Source organism: Ascaphus truei, chromosome 4, assembly GCF_040206685.1.
Source record: "Ascaphus truei isolate aAscTru1 chromosome 4, aAscTru1.hap1, whole genome shotgun sequence".
NCBI lineage: Eukaryota > Metazoa > Chordata > Amphibia > Anura > Ascaphidae > Ascaphus > Ascaphus truei.
The window spans coordinates 121,452,608-121,469,175 of NC_134486.1; the positions used below are offsets into that span (position 1 = coordinate 121,452,608).

The 16,568-nt window shown below is 45.9% G+C and overlaps 1 protein-coding gene across 1 annotated transcript in view; it reads right to left on the reverse strand.

The window, feature by feature from the left end:
• Nucleotides 1-14,667, reverse strand: part of CCDC170 (coiled-coil domain containing 170) — an 89,639-nt gene extending 74,972 nt beyond the window's left edge. The window contains exons 1-4 of the mRNA XM_075596523.1: nucleotides 14,432-14,667; nucleotides 12,254-12,330; nucleotides 9,670-9,697; nucleotides 4,129-4,260 (exon numbers count right to left, since the gene is read on the reverse strand). Of these exons, the coding sequence (XP_075452638.1) occupies nucleotides 4,129-4,260; nucleotides 9,670-9,697; nucleotides 12,254-12,330; nucleotides 14,432-14,590 (396 nt within the window). The 5' untranslated portion in view covers nucleotides 14,591-14,667. The remainder of the gene's footprint in view (nucleotides 1-4,128; nucleotides 4,261-9,669; nucleotides 9,698-12,253; nucleotides 12,331-14,431) is intronic.
• Between the last annotated feature and the right edge of the window lie 1,901 nt (nucleotides 14,668-16,568).

A 16,568-nucleotide genomic window follows, 5' to 3' on the forward strand; every position in this document is an offset into this window, starting at 1 on the left:
TAATAAAATAATTTTTAAAAAAATGTCTGTGAGTGGTTTGACTGGCTTTGCATCTAATCTCATGCTGTGCTTTAAAGCTGTGTGAACACCATTGCATTTGCTTATATGGATCCATGTAAATGGTTTTTCAGGCAAAAGGTGACATGTGTGCCCATTTGCATGTAGTTTCCCAGAATCCCTTCCTGCAGTGGAACCTTAGTGGAAGGTGTGTGTGTGTGTGTGTGTGTGTGTGTGTGTGTGTGTGTGTGTGTGTGTGTGTGTGTGTGTGTGTGTGTGTGTGTGTATGTGTGTGTGTGTGTGTGTGTGTGTGTGTGTGTGTGTGTGTGTGTGTGTGTGTGTGTGTGTGGTAATTCTATACCAATAGGGACTTGATAGTAGGCACACACACATGAACTGAAATGCAACACCCTCTTACATTTCAACACCTACCCACACCATTGTTATACACACACACCCTCTACACACACCTTTTGTAAAGCGCTGTACACACTGTGGGCGCTCTATAAATTAAGATTTACACACACACACACACATCACAAGCATTCAGGGACCATCTAACACCTTAAGTCATAAATCGCATACTACACCGGGGGGAGGGGTAGGCCATACTCAAAGGTAATCTCAGAACACCAAAAGAGAGACGGTTGCATGAATACAAATGTATTAAACTGTTCGGGACACTCACCGGTGGCCGAAACCGAGACTGCATCTTCATGAGCCACTTCCCTGACACAAGAGAACTCTCTTCCCACAAGTGCTAAGACTCATGTCTATAAATACTGCACTGTATGAATGCACACACACCTGTCTTACACATACAGTACAAATGTACAATGTAATTCTATCTCTTTAGGGACTACAGTATATAGTAACCACACAAATGCACATAAATGAAACGCCCTCTTACATTTCAACACCTGCGCACACCATTGTTATACACTCCCCCTCCACACACACCTTTTGTAAAGCGCTGTATACATTGTGGGCGCTTTATGAATTAAGATTTACCCACATACACACCCACGTACAAACACACACACATGCTTACTCTAACTTCACAGGCATTCATACACATACATATATATATATATATATATATATATACAAACAGCTTAACCCCGTTATAGTGCGGTCCTCGGGGGCCACCCGAGACCTCGCGTTCTAAACGGGGTCGCGGGAAAAAAATGGCCGCCGCATCAGTGGTACCGCGTCCGCCGGAGGGGGAAAGCTGAGAACTCTCCCAGCGTTTCCAGACCCGGTGGGGCAGCGGCAACCTCACGGAGCACTTACCCGGCATCTGGCAGCTCTTCTCCCTGTCTCTGCTTCCTGCTTCAGCTTCCGTCTTGCGAGAGCAAGCTCCCTTAAAGAGACAGTGTATGTGTGTGTGTGTGTGTGTGTGTGTGTGTGTGTGTGTGTGTGTGTGTGTGTGTGTGTGTGTGTGTGTGTGTGTGTGTGTGTGTGTGTGTGTGTGTGTGTGTGTGTGTGTGTGTTTGAGTGTGTGAGACTGTGTGTGTGTCAGTGTGTGAGACAGTATGAGTGTGTGTGTGACAATGTGAGCAGGGGGGCGTACTGTGTGAGCAGGGGGGGGTACTGTGTGAGCGGGGGGGTACTGTGTGAGCAAGGGGGTACTGTGTGAGCAGGGGGGGTACTGTGTGAGCAGGGGGGTACTGTGTGAGAAGGGGGGGTACTGTGTGAGAAGGGGGGGTAATGTGTGAGAAGGGGGGGTACTGTGTGAGAAGGGGTGTACTGTGTGAGCAGGGGGGTACTGTGTGAGCAGGGGGGGTACTGTGTGAGCAGGGGGGTACTGTGTGAGCAGGGGTGGGGTACTGTTTTAGCAGGGGGGTTACTGTGTGAGCAGGGGGGCGTACTGTGTGAGCAGGGGGGGGTACTGTGTGAGCAGGGGGGGTACTGTGTGAGCAGGGGGGTACTGTGTGAGCAGGGGGGGTACTGTGTGAGCAGGGGGGGTACTGTGTGAGAAGGGGGGGTACTGTGTGAGAAGGGGGGGTACTGTGTGAGAAGGGGGGTACTGTGTGAGCAGGGGGGTACTGTGTGAGCAGGGGGGGTACTGTGTGAGCAGGGGGGTACTGTGTGAGCAGGGGTGGGGTACTGTTTTAGCAGGGGGGTTACTGTGTGAGCAGGGGGGGTTACAGTGAGCAGGGGGGGGGGGCTACTGTGAGCAGGAGGGGTACTGTGAGCAGGGTGGAGTACTGTGTGAGCAGGGGGGTACTGTGAGCAGGGGGGGTACTGTGTGAGCAGGGGGGGTACTGTGAGCAGGGGGGGGGTACTGTGTGAGCAGGGGGGGATACTGTGAGCAGGGGTGGGGTACTGTGTGAGTGGGGGGGTTACTGTGTGAGCAGGGGGGGTTATTGTGTGAGCAGGGGGTGTACTGTGTGAGAAGGGGGGCACTGTGTGAGCAGGGGGCGTACTGTGAGCAGGGGGGTACTGTGTGAGTAGGGGGGTACTATGTGAGCAGGGGGGGTACTGTGTGAGCAGGGGGTACTGTGAGCAGGGGGGGTACTGTGAGCAGGGGTGTACTGTGAGCAGGAGGGGTACTGTGAGCAGGGGGCTACTGTGAGCAGGGGGGGTTACTGTGTCAGGAGTGGGGTACTGTGTGAGCAGGGGGGTACTGTGTGGGCAGGAGGGGGTACTGTGTGAGCAGGAGGGGGTAACTGTGTGATCAGGGGGGGTACTGTGTGAGCAGGTGGGGGTTACTGTGTGAGCAGGTGGGGGTTACTGTGTGAGCAGGTGGGGGTTACTGTGTGAGGTGGGCGTTACTGTGTGAGCAGGGGGGTACTGTGTGAGCAGGGGGGTACTGTGTGAGCAGGCGGTTACTGTGTGAGCAGGGGTGGGCTACTGTTTGAGGAGGGGGGGTTACTGTGTGAGCAGGGGGGTACTGTGTGAGCAGGGGGGTACTGTGTGAGCAGGGGTGGGCTACTGTTTGAGCAGGGGGGGTTACTGTGTGAGCAGGGGGGGGTTACTGTGTGAGCAGGGGGTACTGTGTGAGCAGGGAGGTACTGTGTGAGCAGGGGGGGTACTGTGAGCAGGGGGGTACTGTGTGAGCAGGGGGGTACTGTGTGAGCAGGGGGGTACTGTGAACAGGGGGGGTTACTGTGTCAGGAGGGGGGTACTGTGTGAGCAGGGGTGGGTACTGTGTGAGCAGGGGTGGGTATTGTGTGAGCAGGGGGGGTACTGTGTGAGCAGGGGGGTACTGTGTGAGCAGGGGGAGGGCACTGTGTGAGCAGGGGGTTCACTGTGTGAGCAGGGGGGGTACTGTGTGAGATGGGGGGTACTGTGTGAGATGGGGGTACTGTGTGAGCAGGGGGGATACTGTGTGTGCAAGGGGGTAATTCTGTGTGGTCTTTCGGTTAACGTGAAAAATGCTGGCCTTTGAAGTGGTAGGGTGCATTGTGATCGTTGCCTTGAGCGCCCACAGCGCCAAGAACTCACACAGCACCCACAGCACACAGAGTTCCCACAGAGCGCGCACACAACCCACAGCCCGCAAATAGCGCCCACAGCCGCCCACAGAGCAGTGGCAGAAGCAGCACAGTCCCATAAAGAGGAGAGGTAGGAGATCTTCAGCTTATGTCCTGTTCACTTATACAGTATTCTTCTGTTCTATTGTGCTGTTTTGCTGGGTTTGTGTTTTTATTTTATTTTAAGCTTTTATTAATGTTTTGTCCCAATTTTGCCCAAACCCCCCCATCCCCCCCACCCCCCCAAAAATATATATATATATTTTTTAATTTTAAATAAAAGATTTTTTAATCTTAAAACGGGAGCCACGTTAATACCGTGTTATAAGCGATTCGCGTTATAGCGGATCGCGCTATAACGGGGTTAAGCTGTATATATATATATATATATATATATATATATATATATATATATATATAATTACATGTGTTTATTTAGAAAAAAAATTTAAAATAATTATACATTTCCTACCCATGGGCTACAGCCCTACAAGCTTCATTTGCGATAAAGGCTTAATAAATACGATGAGATGCAAATCCAGCATGGATATCACGGAAATGCCCTTATCTGAGTTTATAGAATAGGCCCTTAAAACTCTTGATTACATTGAGTACATGAAGTTGGAATGATACATTTGTGTAAAACCCTCACCTCAGACTGAGCACTTTCAAACTTCACATGCAGAGCAGCGAGCTCACTATGAGCATTTTCTGCGATTATCCGGTAATGATTCATCTGTTCTCGGGTGACAGGAATATCCAAAAGTAGGGGGTCATAGTTGCCCTGGCAGGGAAAAGCAGAATATAGTTCAATTGTTTGTTGAGCACTAACTGTAGTTGATTAAACAGGTGGCGATCAGGGAAGCCGGGTCCGACTTCTAGTGGGGACCAACTTCCATTTCAGGACCCTGCGGTTGGGGCTCCATCTAGTGCTCCGCTGCAACCGCCCCACAGGTAGGGGTTCCAAGGAGCGTCAGATGCTCCGCACTCACAGTTTGCACCAGGCCGCACAATTTTCCAAGCAAAGTCCTGACTGGAACTAAACACATGGGATGGCTAACACTAGGGTAGATATATTACTCCACGAGCGTCCGCAGGCGTGCTGAGGCGTTGGATTTTTCAGCCGACATCCAAACTGTTTTTCAGAGCGCTGTCGGCTGAAAACATCCAATGAGCGCGAAGCAGCGTCAACGTCACGGCGCCGTGACATCGGCGCGTCGCGGGCGATTGGCCCAGCAACGTCACTGCCCCGCCTCCCTCAGTCTCCCCCCGCCTCCCGATCGCGCCCGCTGGCTCGCCTGCATGGGCATGAAATCGCTCAGCAGGCGAGCCTCAGCGTCAGCGCGGTCAAGCACTGACAACCCCTCTATGGACGTGGCCTTACACTCTAAAGTACTTTTCTGTCAGCTTTTTTAATACAAAGATTTGTCATTGCCTACAAAGGAAATAATGGCTTTGAATCAATGCATATCACCTCAGTTTTGCTATGTTACATATTGTGTAAAGTGACCCTATTTGAGTTATTCCTGATCATTAGTGTGTGTAAAAGTTTAGTTGTGACAACACTGTACAATGGAGCCAAGAGGTTGAGTCAAAAGGAGATGTTGATAAAAGTATATAATGCACTTGGTGGATGGATACACAGGCCAAACAAAACCTGTTTCCCTTGCACAAGCTTCTTAGTAACTAGTCTTGTTTATGTCAAAACATGCACAAGAAATAACTATGTGCTCTCCCTGACTTCAGATTAGATAACTATTCGGAGAGAAAAATCAATGGGGTCATTATAATGCACGCGAGCGAACTGTTTAAATGAAACATGAATTATTATTTAATAAGAGGAACCAGTGAGTTTAAATGATGCCGATAGATTATAAATAGAAATAAAGACATCAACACTCAGAGTGGATAAAATGACAATATCCATTTTAAAACATACCCAGCATTTCCATTCCCTCATTACAGAATGTGCTGAATCCTAATCAATTCATTTCAGTAAATCATTGTGGTACACGCAATATTTAAAGCTCAAGTCGCACTTAGCAATACACATTGGATTTACAATACTGTTAAAGAGCTCAGACATTATTAGATATAATTAGACTGTAAGCTCCTGGGAGCAGGGACTCCTCTTCCTAAATGTTACGTCTATGTCTGAAGCACTTATTCCCATGACCTGTTATTTATATTATTTGTTATTGAGATGATTACCGTGTGTATTACTACTGTGAAGCGCTATGTACATTTATGGCGCTATACAAATAAAGACATACGATACAATACATGTACGGCGTAGTATTGTATGTCCTTATTTATATAGCGCCATTAATGTACTGCACCGACACACTTTATTCGAGCAAATACCCAGTATGTACCTGGCAGATACCTGGAATGCGCCGCTCCTCACCTCTGACAAGCCCCGTTGTGTTTGCCTTCCCAGCCTGGGTTCATGCCTGGCTGACGGGCGGCTGATCTGTTAAATGATAATGATTAGGATTTAATAGGCTGCAATGCATCGCGTGTCTACCAGATGGCATAAATTCATGAATTGTAATGCAGTATATATATATATACTGTGCAGTATTGCAGCCAGCGGGAATAAAATGCTTCAATCCCTGCTTGGAAAATACCTCAATGCACTCGGGCAGAAAACAGTCACAAACCTCAATACACCCGGGTATACCCGAATTCGTGGGACTAGCCGAGCTCGAATAAAGTGTGTCGCCAGTGTACATAGCGCTTGGATTGTGCATAACGAGAAATTAGGGCTGAGATGTAAGGAGGGGGCAGAAGAGTGTAAAGCTTTAAAAGTTAGGAGAAGAATGGAGTGTGAGATGCGGGATTTGATCGGAAGCCAGGAGAGGGATTTCATGAGGGGAGATACTGAGACAGATCTAGGAAAGAGTAGAGTGATTCTGGCAGCAGCGTTTAGGATAGATTGTAGGGGAGACAGGTGAGATGCAGGAAGGCCGGAGAGCAGGAGGTTACAGTAATCAAGACGGGAGAGAATGAGGGCCTGAGTCAGAGTTTTAGCAGTCGAGCAACAGAGGAAAGGGCGTATCTTTGTTATATTGCGGAGGAAAAAGCGACAGGTTTTAGATATGTTTTGAATGTGAGGGGCGAATGTGAGAGAGGAGTCGAGTGTGACCCCTAGGCAGCGTGCTTGGGCTACTGGGTGAGTGATCGTAGTTCCAACAGTAATGTGGAAGGAGGTAGTAGGGCCAGGTTTGGGAGGAAGCATGAGGAGCTCTGTTTTAGCCATGTTGAGTTTAAGGCGGCGGAGGGCCATCCAGGATGATATAGCAGAGAGACATTCAGAAACTTTGGTTTGTACAGCAGGTGTAAGGTCGGGTGTTGAAAAGTACATTTGTGTGTCATCAGCATAGAGGTGTCTAGTTAGTAGAGATGTGTGCCTTTTTTTTTTGTGGATTTGGATCCGCCTTCGTTCGGCCGGTTCCTTTAGTCCGTGGATTTCCGCAAATCAGCCCCAAAAAGGGGGATTCGTCTTTTTCACATTTTTTTTTTAACTCCGACAATCCGCGGATTCTGCAACCCGTTGGTGGATTTTATCAATCCAATCCGCTGATTGCATAATCCGTAATCCGTGGATTGGATAATTAAAACCCAGCAGTTGATTTCTAAATCCACGGATTGGATTGGTAAAACTCTCCAAGGGATTGCGGAATCCACGGATTGGATTCTTAAAATGCACCAGCGGGTTTGATCCAGATGGTGGTTTTGGATTCATCCACACGGATTGAAACTGGAACAATTCGTCGATGGATTTTACACCGCAGAACAGATTTTAAACGGAAAGCTCAGGAAATTTCGCAAAACATTTTTTTAACAGTTTCGCCCATCTCTACTTGTTACAGTAGGTACAAAAGCCTACCTATAAAATGTGTAATTAATTTCACAGAATATACAGTATATATATATACATACATATATATATATATACATACATATATATATACACACGTATATATATACACACGTATATATATATATATATATATATATATATATATATATATATATATATATAGGCTATACGATACCGTGTAAGTGGATATCAGAGGCAGCACTCCAGAAGATAGTCAAAAAAATTGGTATTTAATGTGACATATAAACCAACGTTTCGGTCCTCCACACGGGACCTTTCTCAAGGTGATGAACAAACAGAGTGAGTCATAACACATATATATACCCTAAACCCCCAAAGCAAACAGGTGCAACACATGATGTAAAGTAATAATTGCTTACATGCTGTATACAGGAGCTGCACAGAAGCACCAGACTGTCAGATGACAGTGAAAACGCTGTAACACTCCTGCCACGTCGGCAGTGTTAACTGCGCATGTGTGTATGAGGAGTTGAAGTGTCAGAGTACTGAGACTCCTGTCACATGATAACGGGCCAGTGGAGAGTGCATCTAGGCAATGTGAATGGTTACTGCGCATGTGTGAGCTTAATGCTGTAGCAGGGAAAGATTGGATCTTAGAGACCTATAGAATCGCCATTGCGCATGCGCGAACCGCCGGTAAATAAATAAATAATGCGGAACTGTGCGCGATCGCCAGCTGATGTGCTTGGGCTCAGCTGGCACAAAAAATGTGTTGTGGGAGACTAGGAGTCAAAGTCTCTGGACGAAACGCGATTGGTTCAGAGGCTGTCACATGTGGCGACAGCCTCTGAAAAATCAAATTTGACCGGCTTCCAAATTTCGCGCCACTCCGTCGCGTCGCGCTTACTATAAGCGCACGCGATGGCGGTAATACATTTGTTTTTGCCGCGACGTTGCGTCTCCGTCCCCGGCACTACAAGCGCAGCCTAAGGGGGAGAAGAGAAAACGGATCCAGCCTGGCCTTTCTTATATAGTAATTGTTCTTCTTCCTAGTAAGGGGAGCGCTGGTAGTTCACGTTGTTCAATATGTGGAAAAATCAAATAACAAAATATGGTGTAGCCAATAGATAATTAGATTACTTTTGGACTAAGCAAAGGGTCCGGATAAAGGGTTTTGAGCAGCTTTTTCTTTAATATATACGCTGTAATAAGTCTCTTTATATGTCCCTATTTGGTGGGGGTGTTTATTATATTGATTATATTTACACTTATTTTAAGATTATAATTATCACATTATATTTTGGGTGATTATGCACTTTGTGTGAATACACAGAACTTTTCACCTAATTTCACAGACGTGCCCGGTACACTTTTCTTTTTTTTTCTGGCCTTTCTTATACTCTGTTAATTAAGGACAGGTGATCTGCACCTGGCTGTGCTTGCAGAAGCTCCCCTGGATATTTAACCCTTAGTAGGGAGAGGTATAGTTTGCTAATGCAGGAGGTATATACCCCTCCCCTCCACAATTTTACCACATTTCTTCTGAATGGGACTAGGGCTGTTAGGTAAAGAACTATTTATTGCATTACCATTTCTGTATTGACTTAATTCAGTGCTGTGTCAGTTAACAGATAAGAATACAAAGGCTAAAGGTCATTGTAAACTAGAAAGCAAGGCCAAGACTCCAGACACTATGATTTTTACATACAACAATTCTTCTAATTGCCAGTTTGTGTCTTGCCAATGCTTCTGCACTAAGGAAAAGCTTTTTGAGCCTAAGAAAATGCATTCTCACTTAACCCATCAAATAAATAGACTTCCCTTCCTTATGAGTTTCATAAGGACAGGCGGGATGAAAAGCCTTTACTGTGAAATATAAAACATAGCTTTTGTATTGTGTATTTTGTGAGATATTATATAGATTTGTTGAGTCATTGTGTCCCTCAAAAGTGAGCCATGTCGGTTTGGAAACAAAAAAGTTAGTGGCTTTTTGGTCCACTACATACCATCACAATCTGTTTGATGATGTGGGTCAGGCTGGCAACTTTGTAGAAGGCCTCAGGCACTGTCACTGTTGCTACCACTTTGCAATGCATGGGCAGCAAAGGAGTAAAATATCTATAACATTACTAATACCATGTGGCAGAAAGGAATCTATCCACACTTCATAGTCTTTCTGCCTGCTAGTAGACCCACTGCTTTGGTGTTTACCCAATCCACCATCTCTCACCTTCTCGCGTCTCCATACAGTAACAACTCCTGTCCTTATGTATAAATCCTTAGCCTTTATAAACTGATCATTGTGCTATCCATTCCAGTGTTTGTATCATGATCTCATTCACTCACCTTTAGAGGCTCTGTTCTGCACTTGTTTCTAAAAGCAAACAACATAAATGGTTGGGATTAAAAGCAGTTCCATATCTGAACCTGTTTGTGTGCAAAATGTATTTATAATTCGTAGGTCAGCAAAAAAGAGGGGGGAGAGTCAAGACAAGTGTCTGGGGCCCGCCCATCGCTGGAAATTGGGCCTGGCCAGAGGTTGGGCCAACTTCTTTGCCCAGCTGCCGTTCCTCTTGTTGCTGCTGGGCCCCAGCTCTGGGTCTGCCTCACCCTCACTCACCCCGGTGCTTGCCAGGCCTCTCTGACATCGGCGCTTGCCGGAAGCTTGGTCCGATGCGCACCGGCATGAGGGAGAGGCTCAGCGCAGGACTGTGAGGGAGGCCCACAGCTGGGAAGAGCTGGGGCCCGGTAGCAATGACAGGACCGGCGAAGGGGAAAGAAGTTGAGCTCGGCCAGAGATTGGGCCCAACTGCTTTGTCCGGCCACCGGGCCCTGGGTCTCCCCAGCTGCGGGCCTCCCTCACTGTCCCGCGCAGGGCCTCTCTATTACGTCAGCACGTGCACCAGCATGAGAGAGAGACTGGGCACAGGAGAGTGAGGGAGAAAGGCCGAAACAGCGTGGGAGAGAAGGAAGCCCAACAGAAGGCCTGCAGCAGCTAGGGGAGAGCCATAGCACCAGAGGCCTGAGACCATCCCCAAGGTGTTTTGTATGTATTTGGGGGGTTGTATATATTTGGGGGGTTGTATGTATTTGGGGTTGTGGGGGGGTTGTATGTATTTGGAGGTGGGGGGTTTAGCATGTATTTGGGGGTGAAATGGGGGGGGGGGCTCATAAGACCACCGACACTGGGGGGCTGCCTGTCGAAACTCTAGTCCTGGACCCTGGGAACTCTGTCCGCATCCCAGCGTAAGCTAAAGGGATCCACATTAAAGAGGATAAGAAACAAAACATGATGCACGATAAGTGCTCATTTGTATGTAATTACCCAGAATCCTTGGCTGCACTGAAAGCAATTTATGCCATGTGATAATAATGGGGTAAGGCAGGTTTGACTTAAATAAACTTGATGTTGCATGACTGGAACTCCCTATCTATCCACCATATACGTATCACTGGATTTACAGTATGTGAATATGTATTGTTTTCAGTACTATTTTATCCCGCAGTCTGACATTGGCCAAATTACACATTCTCTAGACAATGGTACAGTAAGTGTATATTATCAATTCATACATGTAACTCTATTAATTTTCTCTGTAGTCAAATTACTACTTTGAAAAACATTATCCATACCACATGCAATCTATTTAGAGATAGTGACCAAAAATTGAAAAAGGAACTCAGCTACAATCCCTATGTGTTAGTAATGGCTGTAAAACCAGTATAAAAAAATGGTGCTTGAAATTCCCAGCCCTTCTTCCCTCTATAAGGGCCCAAAAAGTATGCAAAAAAGAAAACCTAAGGCGGAATCAGCACTCAAAGATAGAATTCTTCACAATTTTATCACATAATAGGCATTTTTTTAAAAATCAGAAATTCCTAAATCAATTAACCAGTTACACAAAAATAATACAAAATAGTGAAAAAGGCAGAACTTTGCACACAAATGTTTCTCCTTTTTTGTTTACTGGATATGCACTTCTTTAACCCAGGCTGTGCTGAAAAGCTGTGTAAGGCTGCAATTATAGTGCCGGCAACAGCGACGCGCCATCGCGTAAAAAAACAAATGCATTGTCGCCGTCGTCGGAGCCTATAGTGCACGCGACGGCGCGAGCAAGCAACAGGCTACCAAAAAACTGGTAATCACTGTTATTTGATTTTTTTTCAGCAACGGTCTCCCCTTGTGGCCAATCCGAGAGCTTCTCCATCCCTCTGCCTTCCCCTTTTATGACATCACTGGCCTTCTAGCCAGCGACGTTGCCTAAACTTTAATTGCAACTATCGCAATGGCGACGGGTGACGTCATCGATTGCGTTGCCGGCGCTATAAGAGCAGCCTAATACAGCAGGCATAAGCTTATGTTAAAATGGACAAGAAACAAAAGGTGACACACTGAGTGCTCATTTGCATGTCATTACCCAGAATCCCTGGCTGCATTGTATGCTAAGGTCTCGTCCAGGCTGAGAGCGTGCACGCTCTTGCTCGAACGCTGTGCCGTGAGAGCAGGGGAGATTAGTGTCTAGTGTAGTTGCGCGCATGGGTGGGGGGTGCTCGTGACATCACATGAGCGGTTCGCCCTCATTGGCTGAACTGCGCTGGTGACCAGGGTAAGCGCGACAAATTCAAAAGAATTTGTCTCGGCAAACAGCTGAGAGCGGAGCGCTCACCAGCACGTGTGCACTCAGGGCTAACACATTGTCGCAATGTGTTTGATCGCGCTGAGCACGAGCGTGCACGTGCGCTCTGCTTCACCCTGGACGTGGCCTTAGAGATAGTGGCGATTGGCAGACCTGTCTGAGACATGTAAATGTGCTCACATGTGGTATTTATATTTGCTGTACATCTGTATAGAGAAAGAGAGCGAGACTTGTGCATACAGTATGTAATGTGCATGCTTTGGTATATCATTTATTCACGATGTTTCTTGTACCTTCCAAGACTACGGGTTGCAGGTAAATCATCCATGTCATCCGTGTGTCTTCTATGTAGGTTAAACTGATCTTGCCCCTTAAAAAAAAAAAAACATTAATACATATAAAATAAATATATATAAACGCATTTTTCTTTTCCAGTAACATAGAATACAAAACTTTCTAATGTTTGCTAAGCTAATCGGAAATGTGATCTTTAAGTCACACATAAGATATATACATTTTTGATCCAGAAACTGTACATACCTGTAGATTGTATGGTACATAGAATATTTCCCCATGAACACTACTAACTAGAAGCATAGAAAGCTGTTTAGACTCATAAAATACATAAATACCTCATGTGTGTATGTGCTGCATGCCGTACATGTGGGCTAAAGCAATGATTATCTTCATGCGTTATCTCCTAAGTGTCATTGTTAATAATTGATCATGATTTATCGAATTAACATCACCAGAGAAAATTATTGATTTTGTAAGACAACAACCATGCGTATATTTTCCTTGAAATTGCAAGAGCAAATTGTATGTAATTGTCATGTAAACATCTTGTTTACTTTTGATGTATCCTTGCAGAGTTTGGCTACGGCCCCAGTATCAGTTGCTGCACGGGCGCCAGGAGGCGCGTGCATGTGTGAAAGCCGCGTTCTGCGGCCTGTGGCTGAGCTGCACGGGGAAAGACATGATTGCGACGGGGGCAAGGGGGGAGCGTGGCAGGGGCACTGCCATGACGTCACGCGTCTGGTTCGCCCTCATTGGCTGAACCGTCGCCATGACGTGGCCAGCCCTCCGTCACCACTAGCAAAGACAAGATTCTTGTATTTGGAAAAATGTGGTCACGCATCGCAATCTGTACATGCGGCTTGCAGGCAGTTACTGTGCACGGGCGCCAGGAGGCGCGTGCATGTGTGAAAGCCGCGTTCTGCGGCCTGTGGCTGAGCTGCACGGGGAAAGACATGATTGCGACGGGGGCAAGGGGGGAGCGTGGCAGGGGCACTGCCATGACGTCACGCGTCTGGTTCGCCCTCATTGGCTGAACCGTCGCCATGACGTGGCCAGCCCTCCGTCACCACTAGCAAAGACAAGATTCTTGTATTTGGAAAAATGTGGTCACGCATCGCAATCTGTACATGCGGCTTGCAGGCAGTTACTGGGCCCGGCATCATAGAGGAGCGGATCTTGTTCCTGCAGCACACGCCTCAGCCTACACTGGGGACTCAGTGTTCCCCACTTAGAGATGCAGCGTAAGATAAGTCCCATTCACCTTGGCTAGCATTGGTTCCATAGAATATTCCTGAGAAGATCCCTTTGTCAGATGCAATGCTATGTCCAATTTTTTGTTACAGCTGAGTTTTGGTCAGCAACAGTCACGTTTAGACTAGTTGGAGATGTATATTCCTACTCCTATTCCTATTGTTCTATATTACAACAAGCATGCGTTGCAGGCCACGCTGATTAAGGAAACAGATTAGCATACAGTATGTAACCCTAATGAAGCAATGCAAAGGGGGTTATTTATTAAACTGCAATACTGCCAGCCGGGAGAATATCGCACAGAGGAAACTCCCATTGACTTTAATGAGAGTTTCTGTGCATTAGTGCCGGCTCGGCACTATCGCAGTTTAATGAACAACACCCAAAGTGTCACAATAATACAGCGAATTAAAATCAGCACAATAATATTCATAGTAACAACAACAAAGTAACAAAGAAGGTGTCAGCCTTAAATAACCCAATTCAGGGAGATTTGGGGATTAATCTGGACCAAAAAATGTTTTTGAATGGAAAATGACTTTTATCAGTATGACCATTTAAGTAATGAATGCTAATCTGAGATACTCAAAAAAATGTATATTCTGACCCCATTTTCGAAATAATGATGATATAAAATTATTAGATGACAACAGAAGGGGGAGATCCGTTTGGTAATAAATCCCATTGATACAGTACAGTACTTGGTACCTGTAGTATAATCACACGTGGATCTCTAAATAATTAACATTAATATACTAACAATACAATAACTAAGAGCTACAGTAACAGTCGACTTAACCAATGCAACTAATAATAATAGCAATAATATCGACAATAATATATAGCTACAATACCAGTACTACTAATAACAATATGCAACAAATAACTGTGATACTCATCATAATGCAATATTAGGAAGGTACCTCGGAATCACTTCTGGCTCTGGATATAGTTGGGGAGAGTGCGCGGAAAGCTGCGTTGCTATTCGCATCAATACGTCTGCTCGCATAGCCTGCACCGAGTCTTGCTGAGCTGGGTGGAGACGGGTGATCGGTGGTACTGGTGATACCGCTGTTGCTCATCCTTTGGGGGACCCAGATAGAACGCAGCGGCTCGCAACTCCCAATGAATTCGAATTCGGAATGTTCCACGCGTTGCCAAGAGCTACGTCTCCATAGCAACGTCTAAACAACCAGGGCAGGGCTCTATCAATGAGGTGTCAAACTCTCGCGTGGAGATGTAGCTTTAATGCTTTGCGCCACGTGATAATAAACATAGAAAGGGCAGAGCAATGACAGTCAATGTGCTTTAGAAAAAGTATTGTATTTCTTTTTACCTCGTTTTATACAATGTGTATGATTTAAAAACAGAAAAAGACATATTAACTAAATCCAATTTAAAAAAAGGAAATGGAACATATGTTTGTATATTTAGTAAATAAAAATACCGCTTGTGGTACATTTACATCTCAGACATGTCTGCAGCCCTGTCTTTCCCCACAGACCTATTTCAAATAAGAAAGGGTGTCTATCAGAACACCAAGTTTAATGCCGCTGAATTAATCTACTACCTGCTTAAACAGCAGATGCCTTTTAATGCTCCCATCACAGTGGGAACATAAAAATTGCTACCATGATAGAAACTATACAATTATTTTTGGTAGGGGCTTTCTTCATCATTATTGCATCGCCATTACCACTGATGTTTAGACTGCCATCACATGTTGGGCATCTTAACCCATCTTTAGTCTTATTGCCGTCCAGCTTTTAATTGTTTTTCTACTAGGTCATTCGATTTGGGCTCCGTTATATCCTAGATGGACTAACCACTATATTAAGTGAGAACATTCCTATGTAAGTGGTCAATTGTCCACATGGCTATTCTAGTCACTATATTCCTACCATTGCCCAAACGTGGCTAACCCAGTGGTTTAGGCTACAGCCCTGCTGCCTGCACTACACGTGCGCCTGTGAGGCTGACGGCGCATGCAGCCGAATTCCCCGGGCTGCAGGGGGAAAGACGGGGGGGGGGGGCGTGATTGGGGACGCGGCCATGACGTCATCCGCCAGGTTCACCCTCATTGGTTGAACCGCCGGGGGCGTGGCCTAGCGCTAGGTCTAATCACAATTTTAATGTGAGTCTGAAAAACGCGCGACGCGGCGGCGGCCCCCCCCCTCGTAGCGGGCCTGGTCCCATTGAGAAGCGGCTCTTGTCTCCGCAGCGCCCGCCATAGCAAGCGCTGCAGTAGCCAGTGGGGACCAAGCCTTATTCAGCAACCAAGCTGGGAGCCAATTACCACGACATAGTTAATACTTTAAGGGTAAAAGGGGGACGATAGACAGCACTCTTTGTGACATGCCCATTTGTGATACTGGTTTCTGCAAATTTATTGCAATTGCAATGATTTATTTCTGGTTTGTTTTATTATTAAATGTTTATTCTGCATTACAACTGTTTTCATCATTTAGCTATTAGACAGTGAGTGCTGGTACTTACGTAGATTTGATAGTTAATACTTTGTTTTAATCACTTTATTGTGATATCCCGCTGGTGATATCAGTTTGTCCTCCTTTGATTTTATTCGTTATCATCACCAATAAAGGTTATGTTTTATTTATATCACCATAACATATATACAGATCACGTATGAATGCTAGTTTATAGGGGCTACTTCCTGTCTTGCTTTTACAAGACTTTTGTTTTGATTGAACCTGTCCCTGACATTGTGGAAGAAGGACAGCAGCCTAAAGGAGAAGTGGCAGTTGCTTCATGGGCCTGCGGATGCCCCTGAAGAACCTTATTATCCTTTTTGGGTCCTCGCTGGCTAGGATAACGTGAAGGAGAAAGTAATCTAAGCAGCGACAGAAGTCAGTGATCCCTCCTCACCCACTTCCCCTGTGGTCTCTGACTGTGAGCTGTAGTGAGGTGCGAAATATCCTCAGCTGCGCTTTGCAAATTTCCCTTACAATTTACCTTTGTCGCAACATTTTCAACAATGATGACTGTGCTCCAAATTTTACCTGAGTTTAGTAAAGAAATTGCAGTACTTAAACGGTGCAA